The 24,487-nt window shown below is 42.2% G+C and overlaps 1 protein-coding gene across 3 annotated transcripts in view; it reads left to right on the forward strand.

Moving 5' to 3' along the window:
* C4_1H5orf22 (chromosome 4_1 C5orf22 homolog) overlaps window positions 1-24,487 on the forward strand; it is a 520,226-nt gene that overhangs the window by 271,338 nt on the left and 224,401 nt on the right. For all 3 annotated transcript variants that reach the window (XM_086965124.1, XM_086965125.1, XM_086965126.1), the window contains 2 exons: window positions 6,477-6,951; window positions 15,535-15,597. In XM_086965124.1, coding sequence (XP_086821250.1) covers window positions 6,477-6,951; window positions 15,535-15,597 — 538 coding nt within the window. The remainder of the gene's footprint in view (window positions 1-6,476; window positions 6,952-15,534; window positions 15,598-24,487) is intronic.

Raw genomic sequence — 24,487 nt, forward strand, 5'->3', positions numbered from 1 at the left:
GACATTCAGTCTACTGCTGTACCAAACAACACGGTCATCGTTGGCACAGAAATAACTTCACTCACAGCTGAAAGTTATTCCCACAAAGAATCTTTAAGTCGTTATAAACTCAATAGTCAGTGTATCCCTACAGTAACATGACTTATTTAAAGCAAGACATTTTCTTACAGTTTGCTTCAAGATCTATTGATTAGTAATGTGCTGAGTGTTGTGTTATTGGAAACTGAGTCTAGCAAATGATCAATGTGATCAAATCACCAAATATATGCCAAAAGCCTTTATTACAATTAAAAAAACTACATGTCCATAAATCACCTGGAAGCTACAAGTAAGACACCAGTAGTATGCCAATGAGTGTGTTTCTGCCATGCAAGTATAAGCAAGTGACAGTATTGATCATATAGACTCTAGAACTATGACAAAGCCTTGCAGCCCTTTGGCAAATTCATAAAAGACTTCTAACCATGAAGGTGTGACTGTTTGAGTTTCTGAAATCAAAGCGCCTTTTGTTTCTGAAGATAACCTTGTCCCCATCACAGAAAAACTCCTGCATCATCTTTTGTGGACAATTCCACTGCTCAGGAAACCCTCTAAGGGGAAATTGTCTAATGAGAAGCGCTGTATATAGAAAGTTACTGCTACAATGTCTGACACAGTTCTTGGGAACAAACTGTAGACTAAGAAGATCACGCTGACACTTGTGACATCCTCTGTAAACAATCTGAACAGCAAGAGGGTATGCTCTCTGACTCGTGTGAGTTTTCCGAAGGCCAGTCCAGGAACCAGGAATATACGTCTCCAGTGAGTGAAACACTTTGAGGAACCACCCTGTGTGCCAAGCCTCCTGTCACTCAAACATCAGTCTGTGGCTCTAAAGAAAGCAAAAGCTCCCCCGGGAAAGGTTTCTCAAGCCTTTATAAACACTCCCAGTATCTGTCTACTAGAAAAGAAAAGTACCCTGGTCATCCACCACTCTCATTCGAGTTCCACCTCAAAATATCTTTACAGAATTTCACTCAGTTTTTCTGTCTTATGAAAGCTTATTGACCTGTTTCATTGTTTGGACTCTCTCTTGTTCACCCGAGGCTGGCCCATATTGGGGTTTGGGGATTATGTTAAGATTTTACGATCTGGACCCCAGGTGGTCCTCACGGGGGCTCTCTGGATTCTGCCTTTATTTGTGAATATTGTTATATACACTTCTACACCTTGAATGCCCAGATGCATGTCATATTCCAGTCTAGGCTTTCATACCACCTTCCTGATGAATCATGGTCCTTGGAAGTCTTTCTGTCTCCAGACCCTGTCCTGATCATGTCCTAGTGGTGCTACTCTATTCTCCCTCTTGATTTGTGGATTTCATTTCCTCCATGACCTCTTTATACCTGCCTTCTGGACTTCTCACTCTCTTTGACCCAACCTGTGCACCATTCCTGGATTTCCCATGTCCTGTCTTGTGTCTGCTAGTTTCCCTGGTATTTCCCTTTCCAAGTCCCAGGTCTGCCTTCCTTTAATTGTTGGTTTCCTTACACCTGGTTCGGTTTCCTTACACCTGGTTCTCTCCCTGCACCTGTGCGTCTACCCTGAGCCTCCTACTATTTCTGCCTGGTAAGCCTATAGTACATTGACTCGCAACTGACCTTGCTGCTGAACCCCCTTGAACTCTAGTGTTCCTGCTACATTACCTCAGCTTGCCTTTTGATTTCTATTCTCATTGTTTGATTCCAAGTTATTATTCTGATTAGTTATTGTCTTGATTACCTTTCTCTTGTTAATCCTGCTTCTTTGTTCCTGTATGTGCCACAGTTTTAGTTCTGACTGCACACATCCAGACCTATCTTGTACATGCAGGTTCCTTGTCTTATATTACTGTGTTCCTTTTCTGATGACATATTTTTGTCCTTTTCTAGTTAGCATGCAGGTTTTAAGCATATTCAGTTTTGTGTATCCCAGTCCTGTGTCTGACCCTTTTTCCAGTCGAGATTTTTTCCCTGAGTACCCTACCTGTTTATGTGTGCCTTCCGCTGATCTCTTTTGTCTTCTTGTGTGTTTATATGATCATATTAGTTTTTATTGCTTCTAAGAGTGCCAGTTACACTCCAAGGCTTGTGTCTTTGGCACAGGGAACCACTCTGCACTCCTTCGCTATAGGAGATTCTGGGTGTTTCTCTAAATCTCTGGGAGAATAATTTGCTCCTTGCTTTCTGGTAAGATTCTGTTACCTTCAGAGAGATGACCTCCAAGAAGCAGACAACCTATCATTGATTATAGTTTGTCTATTGTTTCCCTGCTTTCACCTTACTTTTTTTGTACATCTGTCCCCTTCATAGTTTCACCTACAGTTATCCAGTTCCCTATTCAAAGCCTGTTACAACCTGCTTCTGTCCTGCTTCCCTCGCAGTCTTCAGGAACTCTCTTGTTTAATATCTAACCTTTCTCTAGAAAGCCTTTGTTCCTGAATAGAGCAAGCACCCCTATTACCTTGACTGAACTGGTGTCCCTGACAGATTGTTCCGATCTAGCTAGATCCCTGCAACTGTCTGATTGTTAAATTCCTTTTGTGGGCTTATCAAAAACTACAACAAGATGATGGACGGTGTGCTAAAACTTTCCAACAACTCATCCCCAGTCAAGCGATCTGGCTTTAATCCATAGTTCTTTTGCTCACTATGCCACCCCAGGTTGGACCCATCCATATGCAAATCAGCCTTGACCCTGCTCATCCCACAAAGCAATACAAGACAAGAACATCAAAGCGACTGTTGCCGCTCTGATTCCCCCCCCCCCCCCTTCAGACTTCAAAGGAATGCACTCCCCCAGCCAGGCCCGGCCCCGTTTGCTACCTCTTGTTGTATTTTTTGCTCACAATTGTCACTTTTACCTCATGTAACCCGTCCCCGCCACAGCAATGCCGAGAGCTTGTTTTACTTTCTTGCTCTTTGCCGTTTATATATCCACCACATCTGTTTGTGTCCTCTAGCCTTGCATCTTTTTACTTTCTTGCGCTTTGCCCTTTATATATTCTTTTCCAGAGGGTCACAACAACCTAACGTTCCCTCTTCACTTTGGGGATCTGTATTTCCTTTCTGTGCATGTATACCGTGCACACCGTTGTCATGTTTGCCTGCCTGGCCCTAAGTCCCGTTTTACTCTTCCCAGTATTGCCACTGTATACTCTTCTGCCTTTCTGCTCAAATTGGTCACCGACGGGTTCCTGACCTTCCACGTTGGGGACTTCATCCGGGCTTTTCCCGCTGATCCATCGAGAACCTCGCTCTTTAATATTTGTTCTGGTGTACGTCCTTTCTCCCATTGCCCTGCCTCTAATTACCCTCGGGTCATTCACTTCACCCCGCATGGCTGCCCACACACAACCCCCCCCCACACACAACCCCACACACGCACAACCCCCACACACCCACACACACAACCCCACACATCCACACACAACACCCCCACACACACTCAACCCCACACACACAACCCCACACACGCATACAGCCACCCTACAGAAACACCCCCACACACACACCACCACACACACACACATACACCCCCACACACATACACCCCCACACACATACACCCCCACACACAACACCCCCCCACACACAACCCCCCACACACACAACCCCCCCACACAAACACAACACCCCCCACACACACAACCATCAATCTAACAATAGCCCTCACTTTATCTATCTATCTATCTATCGCCCTCACTCTATGGCCCTCACTCACTCTATCTATCGCCCTCACTCACTCTATCGCCCTCACTCACTCTATCGCTCTCACTCACTCTATCGCCATTACTCACTCTATCGCCATCACTCTATCTATCTGTCGATCGCCCTCACTCTATCAATCTATAGCCCTCAGTCTATCTATCGCTCTCACTCACTCTATCTATCGCTCTCACTCACTCTATCTATCGCCCTCACTCACTCTATCGCCATCACTCACTCTATCGCCATCACTCTATCTATCTATCTATCGATCGCCCTCACTCTCTCTATCTGTCTATCTATCACCCTCACTCTATATATTGCCCTCACTCTATCTATCTATCTATCTATTGATCTATCATTCGCCCTCCCTCTATCTATCACCCTCCCGCTATCTATCTTTCGGCCTCCTTCTATCTATCTATCTATCGCACCACCACAGCATCAATCTGTGCATCCTTTCAACTGGTTCAAATATCTTCTCTTAATGTTTCAAGCTTAATTACAAATGTCACAAAAATATGTTAATATTTCACTTCCGTTCTTGGATTTTCGTCACAATAAAATACACTGAACAAAATATTCACAAAAGTCATTTACAAAAGTTTAAGCTATTACCATTATAAATTACAATAACTTTCATTTATGTATTAATTATTTAAAAACATTAAAAGCCATTGTTATTTGTAATATCAATACATCCAAGTCACGTAAATACAACACATATTGCAGTACAAATGCTATAGGTGTCACATTTGTGAAAGTTAAAACTATTGGCATTGTCAATGACAAAGCTATTAATTTCGCTATTTTCAAATCCAACACATTAATAAAAAAAAATTGTCATTTACAATACCGATAGCTCAAACTTTCCTAATGCGAGACCTATTGCATTGCAAATGCTTGTTTTTATATACCACTAGTGGGTGATTTTCTTATACTTTAAAAATAGATTATTTGTCTTACAAGGATGGGAATGTTTTAATTAGAAGCTCTCTCTTGCCTTGTTCTGAGGACATACGTTCTTTTTCATCACTCCTAAAGCTTTGCACAACCTCCCACTCCACATCAGAGCCTCCTCCTCTGTTTTAGAATTTCACCAGCAGCTAAAGACCTGTCTTTTCAATTAAACAACCTATCATAGGCAGGTCTAGGCACAAACTCCTGCTCAGCGCCAGGATATCTGTGTGGGTGAAAGTGTATTTTACAAGTACACACAAAATAACATAAGAAATTCTGACTTCACAGATTTATCCACAGACCCCATAGAATGCCCTAGTTTACAGCTTACATCAAAGAAGACCTACATATTTAATTATGCCTCATGGTTCCGCCATAAAGATGGAGTGAAATACTGGTTCCTTAAATTAAGTTAAATTGAATCTCTTCAAGGCGTGAACTTGGTGTTTCTGATGGCTTGACATTTGTGGTGTGAGATTAGGGAATGTTTTAAGTGTCTACTGCAGCTGGAAGGGTGCACATTCGGTTAATATTGGAACGGGTCAGATCACGTAAGTCTGCTAGTAATTTATATTAATAGCAGTGGCTTTGAGGGGAAGTTCGTTAATGAGCACACTTGCTGCCTGGGTGAATTTCTGTCTCCACAAAGAACTAAAACATGTTCTGTTACTATCAAATTCTGTTCTCCAAAGTATTTTGTTTTGTCTCTGTCAATATACTAATTTTACGCAAATAGGGATATATTTTGCAATGCTAGCTACTTTTCTGATGCCTCAATTTATTTAAAATAATATTTGTAGCATTTTAATCGGATTATCTAACGTTGCTTTAAGTAAATCATTCCAATATGTAACATTTTATCAAGATGCCAGTAATTGAAGTAGCTCTATTCATGTTGGTAAAAATATGCTTAAAAACATTAAAACTCTTGAAATATGAACAAAAAGAGAATTTTAATTCTGCCATGGAATTGAGCACTATTCAAATAACTGAACTAACCATCACATTCCACCGCCTCTATTACATTTTTGCGAACTGTGGTTTTTTGGCATACTATTACTAGAGATTAACTGCTTTAGGTGAAGGGGTAGATTGGACATAAGTGCTGGTACTTCACATGCATTGCTGTGTTTTCCTTGATTTTCTTAATTCAAGAGTTATGGAGCCTGATTTACAGTTAGGCGGATGAGTTACTTCATCGCAAACATGACAGATATCAGGTCCGCTGTATTGCAATGGCACTTGTAATATGGCGTATGGGATATCCTTCAAGTTTGTGATGGATTAAGCTATCTTCTGAACTGTAAATCTGGCTCTTTATTGGAAATTCTGAAGTCATGTGATCACATATATGTCTTGAGGTCACACTTTCCTGTCACTCTTTGAACAAATGCTTATCTGAAAATATTGTCATTGGGTCCTCACATGATTAGGCCAACCCTAAGTAAAGTAGAATATTGCACAAAGTAAGGCTGTACTGCTTTTAATTGTAGTAATGTAAAGTAACATGTGCTAGCATACAAACGGACACCTATTTATGAATGTTATTGATTCACAGGTAAAGTTTTCCATATAGCTCATTCAAACTCATTAGGTGAATTTTCACACCCTACACCCCTTTTGTATTTTTGTTATTCAGACCATTGCTCAAAATGAAGCCATCTCCTCCAGTAACTGAAGGGGAACCTCCTAAGGTCTGCCAAGCTTTAGAACTTCCTAAATGTAAATGCATTGTGTTAGAATGTTTTCCAGTGGAATCCTGCTAACTACTTTATTTCATGCCAAATTCAGGGTAACAAGTAAAGATGATTACTTCCTAAGTGATGGACTTTATGTCCCAGATGATCAACTTGAGAACCCAAAGCCTTTGCACCTGGATGTGATAACAGTCAATCCAATGGAAGACCTGGGAATTTTGGACAGAACAAATGGAGAATCTGCTGCTAAGAAACAGAAATTAGATCATAATACCAATACTGACATCGTCACGTGTACAACTACCGTCGCCTCTTCTTCCAAAGCGCTTACTCTTCCCAGCTGTGAAATGACAGACTCCACAAAATCAAATGAAGAGACATTGGGACATGATAAGATGGAAACTTGCAGTGACGTTTCACCATTATTTTTAAATAATGACTGCAAATGTGAACATATGAAGGTTGTGAAGGAAATGCTTCAAGTTCTTCAGAAAGGAGATGCCTACGTGTTGGATATAGACTTGGATTTCTTTTCCGTTAAAAATCCTTTTAAGGAAATGTATACACAGGTAAAAAAAAAATCATAAACATTTAAAACTGTATTTGAAGAATGACAATGCAAAGGTAGGGCAGGCCTGTTGTGTCCTAAACACAGACTTAACACTGTGTTCACATTGATAATTTTTAAGTGTTAATATCTCAAACATGTTAATGCCACCATGCTTGTTGGTATGTTATAATCTATGATTTTGTTTCACAAGTATGCAGGTTTTGTGTATACGGTACACAGCAATTCAACTTAGCCGCTGACATCTTCTTCTAATCTTCTCAGGGTGGGGAAATGTTTTGGGATTTCAATTCTGAATTTGCATCTGAAGTTAATTTGTGAATCCCTTACGTGGTTGCATCTGTTTTCATTACTGCAGGAACACATATCATAACAATGCTTAACAGTAATTTTCAGGGACTCGATGTGCAACCTATAGAATTCAGCCAAATTAAAAGGAGAACGGTGTTTCTTAGAACCTATACATGCAATTGCAACTATTGGCATTAGATAGTAGACAATCAGATGATGTTTCTCTAAAACAGCTTTGAAGAATGCTGCTGTAGCTAAGGTGCCCATATTGCATTGCCAAATGTATATTGGGTTACTTTATTTTAGATTGCAGATATTGACTATACGTTAAACTCAAGCAATGCACTGCTGTTTAAGTGTTCTGATACTGTAACTGTTGCACTGCTTGGCCATATGACCAGGGCTCTGATTCTAAGAACGTATAGAGTGAAGATGTTGAAACCTCAAGTGTATGCATCTCCCTAGCTACCTAAGTGCTTGAGGCAATGCACTTTAATGACAAACATAACAACCTGAAGACTATATTGTCTCTCCCTTATGGCTCAGTAAGCATTTCTGTAGATTACTTTTGAGGTAAGACTTCAGTTCTGGATATGTTTAATAAAGGTTAGAACAAAATGGCACCTCCCCTTTGCTATCAACATCCTGGACATCAAATATGGGACATCAAGGGAGGAAACTACTTACTTTTTGATGCAGACAATACCTCACTAGCTCTATCAGTTTTAGTCTTATGTTGTGCTGTCGTTGAATAGAGGAAAGTCTTTCTTTGTCATGGTTCCTCCTTACAAGAAATCATACCAAAAGAGTGCTCTGAGCCAAATACTTGCATGGTCCTTTGAATTATTTATGTGCAATGAGATACTTTTTGTTTTAATCATTGAATAAAAGCTTACAAAGTTGAGTAAAAATATAAAGAGCAGTTAAAGCATACAGCTATACAAGGCTTCAAACACACGCATTCAGCCTGAATAGGAACATCAAAAGAGAAACTCAAATCATGAATCTTACTCATTGCATCTTGTGATATTTAACATTGAAGAGGATCATTACAGGATATGGGACAGCTATAATGTATTTAGGCTTGTAGCTCTTTCTAATGGAGCTATCTTTTTTAAGAAACTTAAATGACCATTATGACAGAGCTTGTAACTCCCTTAATGCTTCAAAGTTATCCATGTACCTTTACACCTACCTTATTTATTTTCTGGACACAGTATCACATGTCCTGTAACTTGTATCATAGTGCAAATCCTTAGAGGTGGCACCCTTTTGTGTATTAATTTATTAATTGAGTAATTTTTGTACTGTAAAGTTACCCCTTCATCGCTTTTTAGGGTGCAAGACTTAGTAGGTTATGCTAGTCTCTGCAACCCTACTTATATTTGGTATATGTACTCCACAATTTCTGGTTGTGTCTCCCTTGTCACACTCTGCATTACTCTAATTAATTTGTAAATCTTCATCTTTCCACATCTAATTCATATTCAGCAGATTTTCGGCTCTTGTATAGAGCGGATAACACTAGAACTGGTGGCTGGACCTCCATCGAGGAAGCATTTTTTCTTCAGTGTTTGTTTCACTGTACTGGCCATGTAATGGAGCTCCAGGGAATTTGGGTAAAGAGTGGGTAAACCTCACGGTTCTTCCTCAACAGTGTAGCAGAAAGGTTATCTGGTACCCGGGGGTTGGCAATACTGGCCAGTGATTCACACGATCTTTTTTTATTGACACCAGTCCCTGATGTCTAGTGGCAGAGTAGCAGGTGAGTCCTCCCAATTTTTCCGTTAATGGGGTAGAGGGGGAGAAACCCCTACTGGAGCTCACATGTGGTGCCTGCAGTCCGTTACCAAGATGGGCAAACCGCACATCCATTCTGTTTCTCACTTTTTCATCTGACGGTTTGTTAGGAGCTCTAACCCTCTAACCCTCCCTGTGATAGGCATATTATTCGTTAATTCACAAATCAGCCCATCTGCAGCTTCTGAAAGCACACCAGCCTACCAGGGGAAACATTGAGAACAGGCCACATGCCAAAACTATGTCCAGTAAAATCCAACTTCCGCTCGCTCGCCATGGGGCATTGTTGCAGTATTCGGGCTCTTAGTCAGCCAGCACCTAGGGAACCCTACCAATCCTAGGCATTTTCGAAGGCTAGTGTCCCAGGGGAATCAAGTGTGGTGTGGCTTGTGTGACTCCCAGCTCATTTTCTTATCCAGAATGCCTTGCAAATATGTAAGTGGGAATCAAAAACACACAAGATATATTTATGTGACTGAATTCACAACTGATTGGCTTCCTGCCAATTGCCAAAGCCTTTCCACCTTGCACTCACACAGTTCTCTCAATAAAAGCAGTATTCCTCAGCAAGTGGTTTCCAGCTCTCATAGTGTTAAAAAATGTCTGTGTTTGATAGGTTTCCGTGGATGCTGTCCGACTGTGGTTCCAAATACTACAGTACCCACCTCCACAGAAAGATTAAAAGTCCAAGAAAAATCTTGATGTCTCCATATTGCATTTTGTGGTCTTTACTGTTGCAAGTGATAGCCCCACCCAAACAAGTGGGCGGGGGGGTGCTGTTTTTCTAGGGAGAAGATCCTCACAAACACTGTAATTTTCCCTCTCGGAAATGTGAGGGAAATCAGTTACTTTAGCTGAAGCTGGATTTTTTCTCAGGGCATTCTGGGCAAAAAAATTTGGTAAAACCAACCTAAGCCTCAGCACATTGTACGCTTACACCGGTCTAGTTTTCAGAAATGTCTCAGTTAGGTTTCCCTGGATGCCTGTTACATTGTGCCCAAATACCACCGCTACCCACATTCCTAGAAGGAATTACATTCTTAGAAAAAATATTCATGTCTCCACATTGCATATTGAAACCTTTATTATCAGGGATAAGTGTGTGAGCTCAGAATAGTAGAGCATATGTTATTATCTATTGAATTTCACTCCATTTTGCTTCCAAATATGTTGGTGTGCAAGAACGTACACTGTTAGACTTAACACAATTGAGTGGTACTCCCTGAAACATTTTGACTTCACCCCTCCTATCTTTCTAAATTTGTTCTGTAGGTTTTAGGGCACTGTGCACTTTACCACTGCTACCCAGTTACATTTTAAAAAACAATGTAAGAGCTGTGAGTATCTGAATAGGTGCTGCGAATTTTTTTTCTGCCATCTTGAAACTCTCAAGTGGCATGGAAATTGATCCAAAGTCTTTGAATACCTATTGTGCTCCAAACTTTCTTCTTTTCATGTCTTTTCCAAAACGCAATAAAAAAGTCTGCCTCGTTGCAAAGTTCGTTTTTTTAATATTCCATTCACTTGATTTGAAAACAGCACCAGCCTGCAACTTTGGATTTACATCCTTCTGCTCCCAAACTCGCCACACACCGTGAACACTGTCACGGGGCAAGCAGGTCAGATTCCAAATAAAAAATCTCCATCCAAAGTGCCACGCAAAGAAACCATGACCTTGGTAGGGCGGCCAGTGCATCTGGTGCAGTGCTTCCAGGAACACTTACCATCCAATCCTCCTTCCCTTTCAAAGAGGCACACCGGCATTAATGGAACAACATGAAGGCAAGAGGCTTCCTAATCTCACAAGCAGAAACGTTGGGATTAGGAAGCCTCTTGCCTTTGTGTTGTTCCATTAATAAATGATTTATTGAAACCCAGCCAGTGCGCCTCTTTGAAAGACGAAGGAGGATTGGGTGGTATGTGTTCCTGGAAGCCTCGCACCAGATGCACTGGCCATCCTTCCAAGGTCATGGTTTCTTTGCGTGGCACTTTGGATTTTCAAGTTATTGAAAGGTTGGGGCCCACCTCTACGCTTCGGAAGGAGAATGGCGGTTGTGAAGTGATTCCACTGCACGCTGGGTGGGATGCACAGCCATACCTGCCCCCGCCAGATGGATTCCTGAGCACAGGGGTTGGTGTGGTTCGGGGACCCAGGGAAGCGCTTGACAGACATCACAGCAGGATATTGGTTCCAGCAGCACCATTGACTGTCCTGCAGAGTACAAACATTTTGGCATTACAATACCCCCCTGCATCACCTACCTGAAAGCCAACAGCATTCTGGGACCCGTAGTTCACTCAAAGCCCGTGAGCTACTAACGGTGAGCAGACACACCTGTTTGGGGGTGGAGCTGACGTTGTCCAATTACAACGGAGCGGGACTCATAACAACTGGTACTGTGAAACCTCCCGAACACTGCTTTGGCACTGAGAAAGTCCGACAGGCATTTGCCGTAATCAAAGTGTTTCCCTGTTCTCATATGTGTGGCCTCTGCTCTGAGGAGGGATATATATATATATATATATATATATACATATATATATATATATATATATATATATATATATATATATGTTATAGTTAGAACCTAGTTTCCATAGGAAAAGCGTTTTTTGATTTGATAATAACTTTGGGGTTGTTTAACGAATCTTCGCAAAATTCTCAAAAAAATGTTTCATCCAGGTTAGCTCCTATCCTGAAAGTTTGGAGGTGATTTGTCAAGCGGGGTGGGGGAAAGGGTTCACAAAAAGTGTTTACTCCATGTTAATTTTTATAGGAAACTTTAGCCAAGGCAACAGCCTGAACTGCTTAATGAAATTACACCAAGTTTGGCAAAATGGTAGTCCTTTGTTCAGAAAGCGACCTTTTTTAAAATGTTGTAAATCCATTCAGTAGTTGCTGAGAAATTAAAAAAATATAAGTTTTGATATCTATGGCCACATTCTAACTGGCTGCCAATACTCCAAACCAGAAGGTGTTGGCAGCCATCTTGTCTCTCAGTAGAACCTAGTCACGAGAAAAAAGTGAAACAAAGGTGAAAAACAAGAAAAGGGGGCAGGTTAGAAACACCCTGACACCCCAGGCCTGTTCAGGGGTCCCACAAGGACCCCCAGGGCCAAAAAAAGCATTGTTTTAAATAATTTCTGGGGAAGTCGCGCTGGGGTTGCGAATCCCACCAGAATTATTTTTAAAAATGAGGTCCCTAGGTGGGCCAGGTTCCGGGGGCATTGCCCAATTTATCATTTATAATTGCGGGGGCCCCGCAGCCCCGGGGACCGCCACCTCTCCGCGGCTATGTTAATAATATGCTGGAGGGCACGTGGCCCTCCTGCAGCCCCGGGGACCGCCACCTCCCTGGGGCATCTTTTTTTATTAATGTGTGGGGGGCCCTTCAAAGCCGCCCCGGGGACCACAACACCCGGGGCTTTTCTTAAATATTCACGGGGCACACGGCCCCCGCTGCCCCGGGGACTGCCACCCCCGGGCTCTTGTAAAAAACAAAATGAATAAAACCTGTGGGGGGGATCGAGACCCCCCCCCACACGCCCCGGGGACCACCACCTCCTGGGGTCACTGAGTATGTAAATGCGGGGGTCTATTACGGTCCTCCAAGCCCCAGGGACTACCACGTCCCTGGGGCTTTAAATAGTGGGCAGGGGGGCCGCGCAGGCCCCTTCTTGGAGCCCTTGATGACCCTGGGGACCGCCACCTCAGTGGGCCGGATCCTGCAGTGTCCTGAGGTGCCCATGTCTGGGCTACTGCTGTTTGCTATGTACCCCAACGCATAGTGTTTCCTAGTGTATGTAGGTGTTTTCACTGTATTATAAGTGTCTTTTAGCATAACACTGGCTCTAGGCCTTGTTAGTCAGAGTCAGTTACCACCTGTCAACAAAATGTTGGGGGCACAGGAGGACTTTCTGCTCCTCTGTTGGTTCTTTCAGCACATCTCTTGCTTCTTCCTGCCCTTTTAAGCGTCTTTCTGGACTTCTGTTGCCTCTTTCTGCATTTGTCTTGCTTCTTTCTGTGCTTTTCTTCCTCTTTCTTGTCATGTTCTACCTTTGTAGGCATAGTTAAAAATTAGCATTTAAAAATCTTTGAAATTCACTAATAAAAACATAGGTTTCACGGACGTTATAGTTAGAAATTAGCATTTAAAAAACCTTTGAAATTCACTGAAAAAAACATAGGTTTCAGGGACCTTTTAGTTAGAAATTAGCATTTAAAAACCCTTAGAAATTCACTGAAATAACCACAGGTTTCCGGGACGTTATAATTAGTTGGATATTTCACTCGTACAAAACCAGAGAAAATCGTCCGTTAGAGGTAGTTCAGCTAACTATAACTCGCGCCCCCGCAATGCACTGCTGATGACGTCACATATTACATCATTCATGACATGGTCAGTGACATCACTGATGACATCTCAATTGCAATCACTGATGTCATCTCGTTATTCAATACACCATGGCATATGTATAAAACATATTTAAACTTTATAGAAACACACAGTCACTGGATGATGTCATCAGTGATGTTATTTGAGATGTCATCAGTGATGTGACTGACCATGTCATGAATGATGTAATATGGGACGCCTTCAGCAGTGCATTGCGGGGCGCGAGTTATAGTTAGCTGAACTAACTATAACGGCCGAATTTCTCTGGTTTTGTACGAGTGAAATGTCCAACTAACTATAACGTCCCTGAAACCTGTGGTTTTTTCAGTGAAAAAAAAAATAAATATAAATATATATATATTTCACACAATCTTAGAACACTTATACAAATATTATTTGCAAAGTGGAAGCAGTCACTGTGTCGTTAAGGTTCTCTTTCAGTGGCTCTCCATTGATAATCATAAGCAACAAATAGTTATGCCCTTATACGGTACCTTGGCATACTTGTCAAAGAAAATGCATTTCGCATTTACTATTTGTTAAAAAAGCCACATCTATTTACATAAAGAAAAACATTCAGCAGCCTATTAAAAAGGCTAAAATGAACAATCCTGTGTATTTTATCTTTACAAATTATACCATATTACTCGTATATAAATATCACAAGAGGAATTAGGTGACAAACAAAAACCTCTTTCACAAATCCTTTAGAGGAAACGAAAGGAAAGCATAGGACGGTGTAACCAATGGAGCAACAGTCATTGTGATAGCATGATGAGATAACAGGTGTTTGCAGCCTTACATGGCTACAGCCGACGTGGCTCAATTGTTTTAAGTAAATTAATGAAATTTAACAATACAGCCTTTTTAATAGGCTGCTAAATTAGTTTGTTTTCTTCATATAGGAAAATATGGATTTTCATTGGAAAGGTTCTCCCAGATGATGCACATTTGCAGGGAATAAATCGAGCTCATGATTTTAATAGAGTCCACTGAAGGAAAACTAGAATTACTGGTAAGCAATAATTCCTTCACCAGCATTTTTCATAGAAAAAGCATTTTGTGACTTGCTCATATCTCTAGTCCTCATGACTGGATCTGCACCAAATTTGGCACTTGTCTAGCATAGACGTCGCAGGCACAGCACACCAATTTTCATGCAGTTCCGTGTGGGGGAAATAAAGTTAAGGGTAGTCACGTATTTTCGAATTTTAGCTCCCGTAGGAAATTTTGCTCAAAACTACGTAAAAAATGCAGAACACATATATCCCAAACTTGGCAGTTATGTAGAACTTTACATGATTTTTGTGCTTTAGGTTTAAATCCGTTCAAGTCTTTTTGAGCTTATCACAGTAAAAAAAAATGTCAATGCTTCCGTATATCTTGACAGTTGAAATGCATTTGTACATTTGCTTATACTTTTAGCATCATTTAACGAATATGATTGAACTTATTAATAGGCAACGCCATTTCTATCTTCTGGGTTCAGTCCCGGACACAGTATTGCTCCACCCATCAGCAACAAAACCTTGACTTTTCACTAAACTAGGAGACTATAGTTTTGATCCAGATCTTCTTGGCCACAGGTTTATTTTTCCTGTAAAATGCAGAGGAGAGCTTTGCCGAATTCTTCTGACTTTTCAGATGCAGTAGCATGAGGGAGGTCGTCTATGACCCCTCTGTTTTGGGAATTATAGTTTAAGTTCATCCAGGCACTTAAGTGCACGACAAAAACTTGTTGATCTCCTCTTAGATAGTGAACCTCGGTTCAACGGTACTGATATTTCATGAGTATAAAAAATCGGCATATCTTGGTCCACAATATTAAGATGCTTCCGCAGCTGCTTTATAAAAGTAGTAAAGAGTGAGGTTTTGTTCAACGTCTAATACAATTCAAACTGGTTCATTTTTTAAGTTATGGTTGACTTTTAAGCAAACTTGTCTTCCATTTGTTTAGTTTGTCCAGCATTTGGTGAAGTTATTTTTATGTTTACATGGGTTGTAGATTTGATTTGTGCAGTTTTCTGTGCGTGTATTCGTTTTAACATGCTTCCATCAAAGGGTTTCATATTGTAATATTTTATCTGTTTGTTTAGGAGGAGTATCAACTGATGCAGGAACTGTACAATTTTAAGAAGCCGTGTTCCAATGCCACGGAGGTATAATAACATATTATCTCTTTGCTGCGCCTCTACAAAATACTCATGTTCGTTTTTTTCTTCTGTTTCACATAGATTTGCCACTGGCATGTACTCTAAGTAATTATGTCCCCTTAGACTTGTGCTGCCATCATATCTATCTGTTGACATGTACGGTGTATCATAATTTATCTGGAAGAAAAGTCTATTGATTTGGCAGTTGCTAAATAAAAAACACATGATGATTTTTAAGAAACAGTAATAGATGATAGTTTTGTGTGATAATTTTTTAACTGTTCCAGGGGCCTGAACTGATATTGCACTCAAAACCGAGTACAATGGGACCCGCTTTAACAGGCTAACAAAACAGAGTGATCCAAGGCTTACTTAGGTAGGTGCCATTCGGTTAGAAAATCGGCATTCAGGATAACATTAACCCCTTTGATGCTAATGACGAGCTCAGCTCGTCATCAGCCACGGGGGGCGTGTGCGGATGACGAGCTGAGCTCCTCATCTTACGCGGCTTTTAGAAAAAAGCTGCGTTGGGGAAAAATAACCGCCGCAGCGATGCGGTTAATAGTTGGTAATAAATTAAATGTCCTACCAGTCTTTATCCAGAACAAGTAATGTATTCCATTATCAGTGCAATACTGTACCTATAAAGACACATAATATATCTACCCACTTACTGTTGGATACTCAAAAGGATATGACTACCAGTAACATGGTTATTCCACGCCCAAGAGTTCTCGTGTTGACCTGTATGCAGGTCACATACCCACAGTCTGTTCTGGCTTCTGGATATCTTCCCCAGTGATCTCTGGGACTCCTAGTCATAGCAGTACTTCTTCAGGATGTTAAGATCTTTACCGGATCACTCGGTCCTCTGAGGCGATATCACTATAGCGCTCTCCCCAACTCTCTGTCTTGTAGTTGGGTTTATTTTTCAATTAGTGGCATGTTCTCCCTTTTTGCTTCTGTCATTGATTTCTGACCACAATCACAGCCTCGATCGGCTCAGTTACTGCTCATGCATGCATACTGCAATTTTCACTTGTTAGTAACTCACTGTGGGAAACAGAGGACAATCGTCTTCACCAGCCTGGGGGAATGGCAGTTGTAGTCCTTTGACTATGTATGTGTTGCAGGTGTCAATTGGGACCACCTATGGCACACTGAATGAACACATAACCCCTCACCCAAACAATTGGAGACTCCACCCAAAGGAGCCTTGATTTCAGGTCACTTGGAGAACTACTTAAGAAAGTCCTGTAGGGCGCTACAGATTTTCCACGGTGCACCTGAATCAGTCACACAGATATAATCAAAGCAAGTTTGTAGGCTCTGGGTCAAGTTTACTGCTGTTCTAGGTCAAATCTTGCGATTAACCTTGCGCATCTGAAGGCCTAAAGCTAGAGAAGTCTCTTCTCAGGGGTTGTGCTTCCAGAAGATAGGCTTGGGGACGTGACCAAGATGGCTGTCATGATAGATGCTCCCTAAGAGCAGTCCGGAGCCCTGCCCGGCATTCCATCCAGTGGAGTGCTCCCTGGCATTGGTGTCTTTTCGAGACTGGGTGAGGATAGAGGAGCAGGGCCCCCCCCCATGGGGCTGTGGTGTGCAAGGTGCCTCATGAAGAGCAGGCACCCTGGACTGAAGTCTCTGTGCATTATTGGCTTCCCCCAAAATCAATCGACAGGAGTGGACCTGGTGCGTTGAGCGGCTGGAGGCCTGGGCTGCAGCAGAAGCAGGGAAAGACCTGCTTACTCAGGCTGCCACCACAAGTCCTGCTTACCCTGGCTGCCACCACCAGTGGCCCTGAGAATTTTTATGTCAGAAGCAAGCTGGAGTGGAGCAGCCTGCAACAGCGCCTGGCGACTTCTTTTGGGGCCAAAGAGCCTTTGGGGCCAGATTGGAGTGCATGTTGCAGGGTGCAGATGCGTTGCCTCTTCCGTGCCTCTCTCCTTCCTCCCCCTCCCAGCTTCGGCATTGGGCCTCTATGTAGTGAATACAGAACAGGGGGGCACTCTCATCATGGGAACCCTGCACGATTGGAAGGACTGTGGGGAGGGGAGTACACAGGCCCCCAGCAAAGGGGAGAGTGACTTTGTCGATCTGAGAGGATTCTCCCATCTCTCCTTCTGGTTCTTCTGGGCCTTAACAGTGGCCACCAGCCCGCAACATCATCCAAGGGGTGACTATGTGCACCCAAGGGCTCAAAGCATGGAGTGGAGACTGTCCTTGTCTGATGCATGCCCCAAGAATGAATGCACCCAACCAGATGTTTGAGACCCCATCAGGGCAGTACGAGATACTCCTGAAAGCCTTCAAAGATGTCAAGCAGATGCTGGAGTCTAAGTTGGATGTGCTGACAATTGAAATGGGGCTTTAGTGAATGGATTTTTGTTTTTTTAAATATTTTTTATTTTATTTTATTTATTTTTTTTTTTTTTGGAAAACCTTTATTTATAGGAAAAAGTACACCGCTATTCAGCCATACATCCCGGAGGCCAGGCAGCATTAAGGCAATAGGATAGGTCATGTACCATATCGGAAGCAGGAGCAATCAGGTTTAATTTTTAAATAACATCAAAGCTGAAACTAATAAACCATAAGATAAAAGGGCCCAGAAGGCCAAGAAAAAGAAGTGTGCAAGAGGCACAGGAGAAAAAGAAGGGAAGAGAGGGTAGGCTGAGGACAAATATTGCTTTTATTAGCATTTTGTTATTTATTAACTTAAAATCCACTTTTCGTACCAGTTGCAGTAATTATACATTCAGCATGGCATTTATTGCATGCAGACGGTATAGGAGTGGGACAGCAGGCAACCTAGTTATATCCAAATAGACTTTCATATTCTTTTCTTATTTAGCTTTCATGCCTGAGTATTGTAATTTTTCTTGAGAATCTATTATCATGCGCCTTGTATAACCATGGTCAGGGGGGCTGGTGACATTTGAAAGTGGTGGGGCGTAAAATAATTGTTGTATTGCACTGCGGCGAGCGAGCATAGCAAGCGAGCTCGAACAATCTATGGAGGGTTCGGGGGGTTACCACCGAGAAAGTTTTGAAAAAAGGGTGGACAAATGGTGCATTTTCAAGCAAAGGGGGGGAAGCAAGAATGTTAATAAAGCAATTGTGAATCTGTTCTAACAAAGACAATGACTAGCAAAACTGTCAGTCTAATCGGATGCATATCGGACGTCAGCCTACCACGTTGTCTGTCTATCTGTGCCACTTTGTGCTCTTTTTTCACAGTAGGTATGTGGTTATTCTATGGCCATGGATGCTCTAGGTCGTTTGGCAGTGATATCTCAGGTCTGTGTATGGATGTGAGCATCCTGCCCTACGCTCAGTGGGGGAGCAGGCTTAGACTTAGATGAAGACTCCTGCCAAGTCAGGCTGAGACAGAGAGTGTGTGTCCCTGAGGAGAAAATACTCTATACGTCATAAATGATGGGTAGAACTTAAAATGGCTGGAAAGAGCGGGCTGTTATTCTTCGTCTCTCTGTATTGTGCATTAGGTCTGCTAAACACCTAAGCAGTCTCTAGCCGAAACCAAGAATAGGTTTCATTATTACTGGATGGAAAGTGTAGACGCACAGCAGGTGCCTACAACAATAACCTCACAAAGGCATGATTATTATGAGAGCTTGGCCCTGACGGCAGATATTACATGGAGAACAAGTGTTCAGTTTCATTAGGAGACTTTGATGGAGATTCAGCCAATATGCTTTCAAATATGCTACTGGATTGTTTCATCAAGTATGTCACCATGAGAAAAGCAGCTGTCCTCTCACTGCCGTTGTAGATAAACCCCCATTTGTGTTCCTTCTACAAGACATCCCCCGTCTCACTTGCTCACCAGACTAGGAGATATTGCACGGATTTGCAGTTTGTAGATAATAAACCACGTGTAAATAACAATGCTGGGACCTATAATACCCTGAGGCATGAGCTGTTTCTTACTTATGAATTCTGTCCATTTGAATGAGCTCATCATTTTCAAAGAGCATTTGAGCATTTTCTCAAACTAGTTGTGTACATTGTTTTGGCTCATTTTGTATCTGAAGTAAATTTTGCACTTTTGCAATTTTCTATTAAAAAAAATAGTTAACGAAGCTTTTATAACACAAGTTTGTCGAAATAAAGCATATACTACTACTACTACTACTACTACTACAACAACTACAAAGAGCACATGTTTTAAAAGGCCAATGTGTGTAAATTAATTACAAAACACATCTGGAGCATATAGTACATTCATATTAACCAAACATCATCCACCCATCAAATGTAAAGCATTGTTTAAAAACTGTTTTTTTTATATTTGGGCCCTGACTCAAGGAATGACACCTTACCTGAAAAGGCCACAGCTAACAGAAACAAGACACCTCAGCTAAAAATAAACCCTGGTGATAGTTATCAAATACCTTCCCTCAACCATTGCCTCACAGACACATATTGATGGACACGAAGACCTGCATCCATTTAACAGCAATCATTGTCAATATTCTCCATATCACAATAATGTGTTATGCTGCATTTGATTTTTAATGCCTAAGTGTTCGAAACATCCATTCCACGCTACATTTTCCTCCTCAAAGGTGAGGTACTGAAGCGATGAATTTATAAGCAAAAAACAGATGTTATATAATTTCTGCCTAAACCATGTGCCTTCCTTGATGATGAGGGTGTCAAGCTGCTGCGAGGCTCCACTGATATTTTCATTGTAAGTGGGAAAATCACAGGGACATTTTCACTGGCATTATTATCAGGGAGCCGACTATTCTGCCACAGAATTCTGAGGCATGATTTGGGTCAGTTGGCCGAGAGGCTGGACTTGATTCTCTAGTATTGCTGCCATGGAATTTGGTCTAAGATGTCAACAACTGTCCCCTTCGCCAGGCATAGACACTGAATCACCAAAGGGTGATTGAGGAAATGAGCGCGTATTCGTAAGTTTTCTAAGGACCGATTTGTCAGAAATGTTTTGCTGCTTTGAGAGCCAAATTGCCGCCCGTCTTCACAAACTGAGCCCTTCATTATTTACCTTGGCAAGTGATCCTTGATTCGCTAACATATTAACACTGGTAGTAAATTATTGTAAATTGTATTTTAGTTTCTTTTTATGATGCGATTTTCAATGTTTTGTGCATGTTTGACAGTTTATATGGACTTCTCTGTCTTACTAAAGACAGATAAGTCTGGAAATTAGATTACCTGGAAATCTCACAAAGTTGTATTAATAACGAAGTCCAGGCTAATTCAGTGTTTGAAAGCTTGATCCGGGTGACAGCTGTCTGCCACTTTGGCATCTTAGATGTCGGTCTTTGCAGTAGAAGTAAAATGCAGAGGTACCTCCATGTGCTGTTTGTTGTCCCTGCTTCTCAAAGTTGTGCAGGTGACTTACAATCCTTCTGCTCGCTCATCCTAGTATCTGATGCTGCTGTATAGTCCCCATGTGTGTAAAAAGTACGTTTTCTTTAATGTTGCTCAACCCAGTCACAGCGAGTACCCTCATGAATACCTTAATATCAAACAGATTGGGAAACCGCACATCCTGGCACAAGTTATTTATGCAGCTATGTTTTCCAGTTGCTGTGGGGCTTGTGCAGTGCAGTGTTTTAGTTTCTTTTCCTGTACGCTTTACTTTTGTGTTCTATTACTCACACTTACGACGAATGCCTCCGAGGTCCAATTATAAGATTAGTGCAAAATGTGCCTAAGTTAAATCAAAATTTAAACGGTCAACTTGCATACACGTTTACCGCCACAAAAGAGTCTTTCAATGTGGTCAAATATTTCATTTAGTCATTAGGAACAAAACACACGCGCCCCAAGCTGTCCCCATGACATATTGCAGTCAAGGAATGCGCCCTTTTGAATCCTGAATGTGCCAGTGAAGGTGTGTGAATCATAAATGTTTTACATGTTTTCCGAAGCCTCACTTTCATAGTTGTAAAAATGTGTGCAGGTCAATATTCAAAACTATTTCACCAAAGAGAATATCTTCACCAGTGGTTAGCTCATGCATACACTATTAGTAAAGCTTTATAGGATCTAGAAAACTCCTCTGTGGAACTCATGGAAAACCAGCGATTTTTACGAATATGTGTAATTGCAAACTATCAAACTCTTGATTGGCAAACAATACGCCAGTTTATGGTTTAGATGCAAATACACCTTCGATATTTTCCTTTTTCTTCTCCATATAGATATTATTTTTTTACATGTGGAGAAAAGCACCCCCCTAGTCCTCGGACACCATCGTAGTTTTATATAGCACCAACTTGATCCGAAACCGAAAGTATCAGGTGGCTTTACACGAGCACCGGTTACGTTACACAAGGACACAATAATTTTTGTTACGCACGAGAAGATTCAGTGATTTGACCAGAATCACAGGATGTTGAGCTGTCATTGCCGGGACTCGAACCTGGTTCCTCAGATTTGAATTCCACCGTCCTAGCCGCCAAGCTGCATCCTCTACCCTAAACCGTCCTAGACGTTAAGCCACATCCTCTCCCCTAAACTTATAGACGTTAGTCAGCAATTTATTCACCGATTTCATTGGTACAAATTTGGTATGCCAATATATGGTAATGTTTGTGAAAACCACAAAAATCATGGCTTTCTTTTTATTCCCCCTTTCCCAAAGGCCCCAAAGACCCTCTCCAACAATCACTCGTGTTGCTGCTCTTTCCCAAATCGTTCAACGGCAGAAATGTTGCCTTGTTGAAAAATTCAGAAATGTAGTGTAAGGAATTCCACAAATCCCGATTATGTGAAGCAGGAAGGGGAAGTTGTGACCTCCATTTCATTTCTATGTTGTGGCAAATGTAATGCTTGAGGCAGACATGGGTCGCGTGGTAGGAGGAGGGGAGTCGCTGTCACGCGGGGTGGGAGGGTCGCGCGGGGATGGGTGCCAGGTAATTAAATAGGAAAAGTAAAACTTACCTTAGTGCCGGTCCATGCCACCTCTGCTCCCCTGGCTTGGCGCCTTCACAAACAGCCCTGGAGTGGACTGGCAGCCTCTCTCAGTCTATCCTGGCGCTGCCAGCAGTACCAGGATTGGCTTAGGGCACTGTTAATTTTCGCCTGCCACCTGCCCATTAGGAGGCCCAAGGGTTCCTAATGGGCATGCGCAAACAAGTGAAAACACAAGTGCGAATGACTGGGCATGGGCTCAAAATTCACCCTCCGTCCCCACTCATGCGCACTTGTGGTGCTGCCTGCTGCCCCTGGTAAAAATCATGTCGGTCAACATGACGCCAGACCGCCCACACCCTTCAGACTCTGAAGGGGAGGGCGGTCCGACATCATGCTGACTGACATGATTGTTAGTTCTCCCTCGGCGTCTTTGAACTTAAGTAGACTGATTCAGTTTACTTAAGTTTAAGGACGCCGAGGGAGCTGCAGGCGGGGGTGCTATGCCCCAATGGACGCGCGGCGCCTGACCATGGTCCACGTGGGGAGTTCGTCATGTTTGTTGCTAATATCTTATACATGTTTTAATCTATGCCTTATGAACTTCTTTTAAAAACCCAAAGAAAAAAGGAAAACCAACTACTTCTACCTCAACACTCAATCTACGATTACCTGTTTTGTTCAAAGGTCTGGCTTAGTCTTATGTCGCAGGCACCCAGGATAGGGGAGGGTGTGGGGGGTCCTTTTCAAACTAACTCCGTTGCCTATTTGCACTGTCTACTTGGTATGGCATGTATCTGACAGCCTGCTAGGCTGTTGCTCGGTTGGTGTTAGTCTCTTCTTCTATTGCTGGCAGAGGGTCCTTAGTATCGTTTTCAGTATCCCCCAATCCTCTTGTTTCTCATGCCCATAATATTTCCGCCCATGGTTCAGCCAAGGGTTTGCGCCTTTTGATTATTTTGTTCTCTTACGTCAGTGACCTTTCCTCTGCTCTAGCCCAAGTTGACACATCATTCTCCCAGTCAGCCACTATGGGGCCCACATTTGCTTGCCATTTGAGGGCAATTTGCCGTTTCGCCAGTAGCAAAGAGAGGTCAACAAACCTGTATCCTATATTTTTAGCTTTAGGCCTCAGAAATAGTCCTAACAGGCAGACTTCTAGGAAGTTTCTCATTGTGCATACCAAAGCTACATTTATGGTCTCTATGATCGTTTTCCGATATGTCTGTAGTACCGGACAGTTCCAGCTCATGTGTGCAAAATTGACTTCTAGTTCTGTGCATCTAGCGTATTTCTGATCGTCTTTCCCATTCATGATGTTTAGCCTATGCGAAGTTAAACTGTATGAGTTTAAAACTGGCATTCCTAATACCTTTTTCAGGCTCCCTTACACACTCCTCCACTCCGCTCCAGTCAATGGCCTCCCGACCAGGTCCTCACATTTCGTTGGTACATGAGACAGGGGCATCTTCGGCATAGCCATTATTCACAACATATAACCATTTAACCAAGTGTCTGGCTGATCCCAGTGTCACCTTTGCTTGAAGGGCCGTATGCGTGATGGACTTATGTGTGTCTCTACCCCAGAGTGTGACTAGTGTTCCCCGGACATTGTGGTAATGTAAGAACTTCCCAGGTCATAATTCATAATATTCCAGGAATTCCGATAAAAGGTGTAATTCTCCATCCTGATATCAGTCCCGGACTGTAGTCACTCCCACCGCCACCCACCCCCTCAATTGGCCCTGGGTGTAGGGGGGGACCAAAACTCATCCGTCCTATTATTGGTAGGTCGGGTGCATAAAGGGGTGCCTCTTGCTTTATACATCTATCCCAGCAGGCCAATGCTACTTTAAGTAAAAACACTCATATTTTTGATGTTATGTTTTGGGTTTAACATCCTAGGGAGTAATGTTGCCTGAGGGGACTGTCCTGGCAGTACCAGTGTCTCTGACCCCTTCCCATCCAGCCATTGGGCCAGGCA

This window comes from Lissotriton vulgaris, chromosome 4_1 (assembly GCF_964263255.1).
Source record: "Lissotriton vulgaris chromosome 4_1, aLisVul1.2, whole genome shotgun sequence".
Classification (NCBI taxonomy): Eukaryota; Metazoa; Chordata; class Amphibia; order Caudata; family Salamandridae; genus Lissotriton; species Lissotriton vulgaris.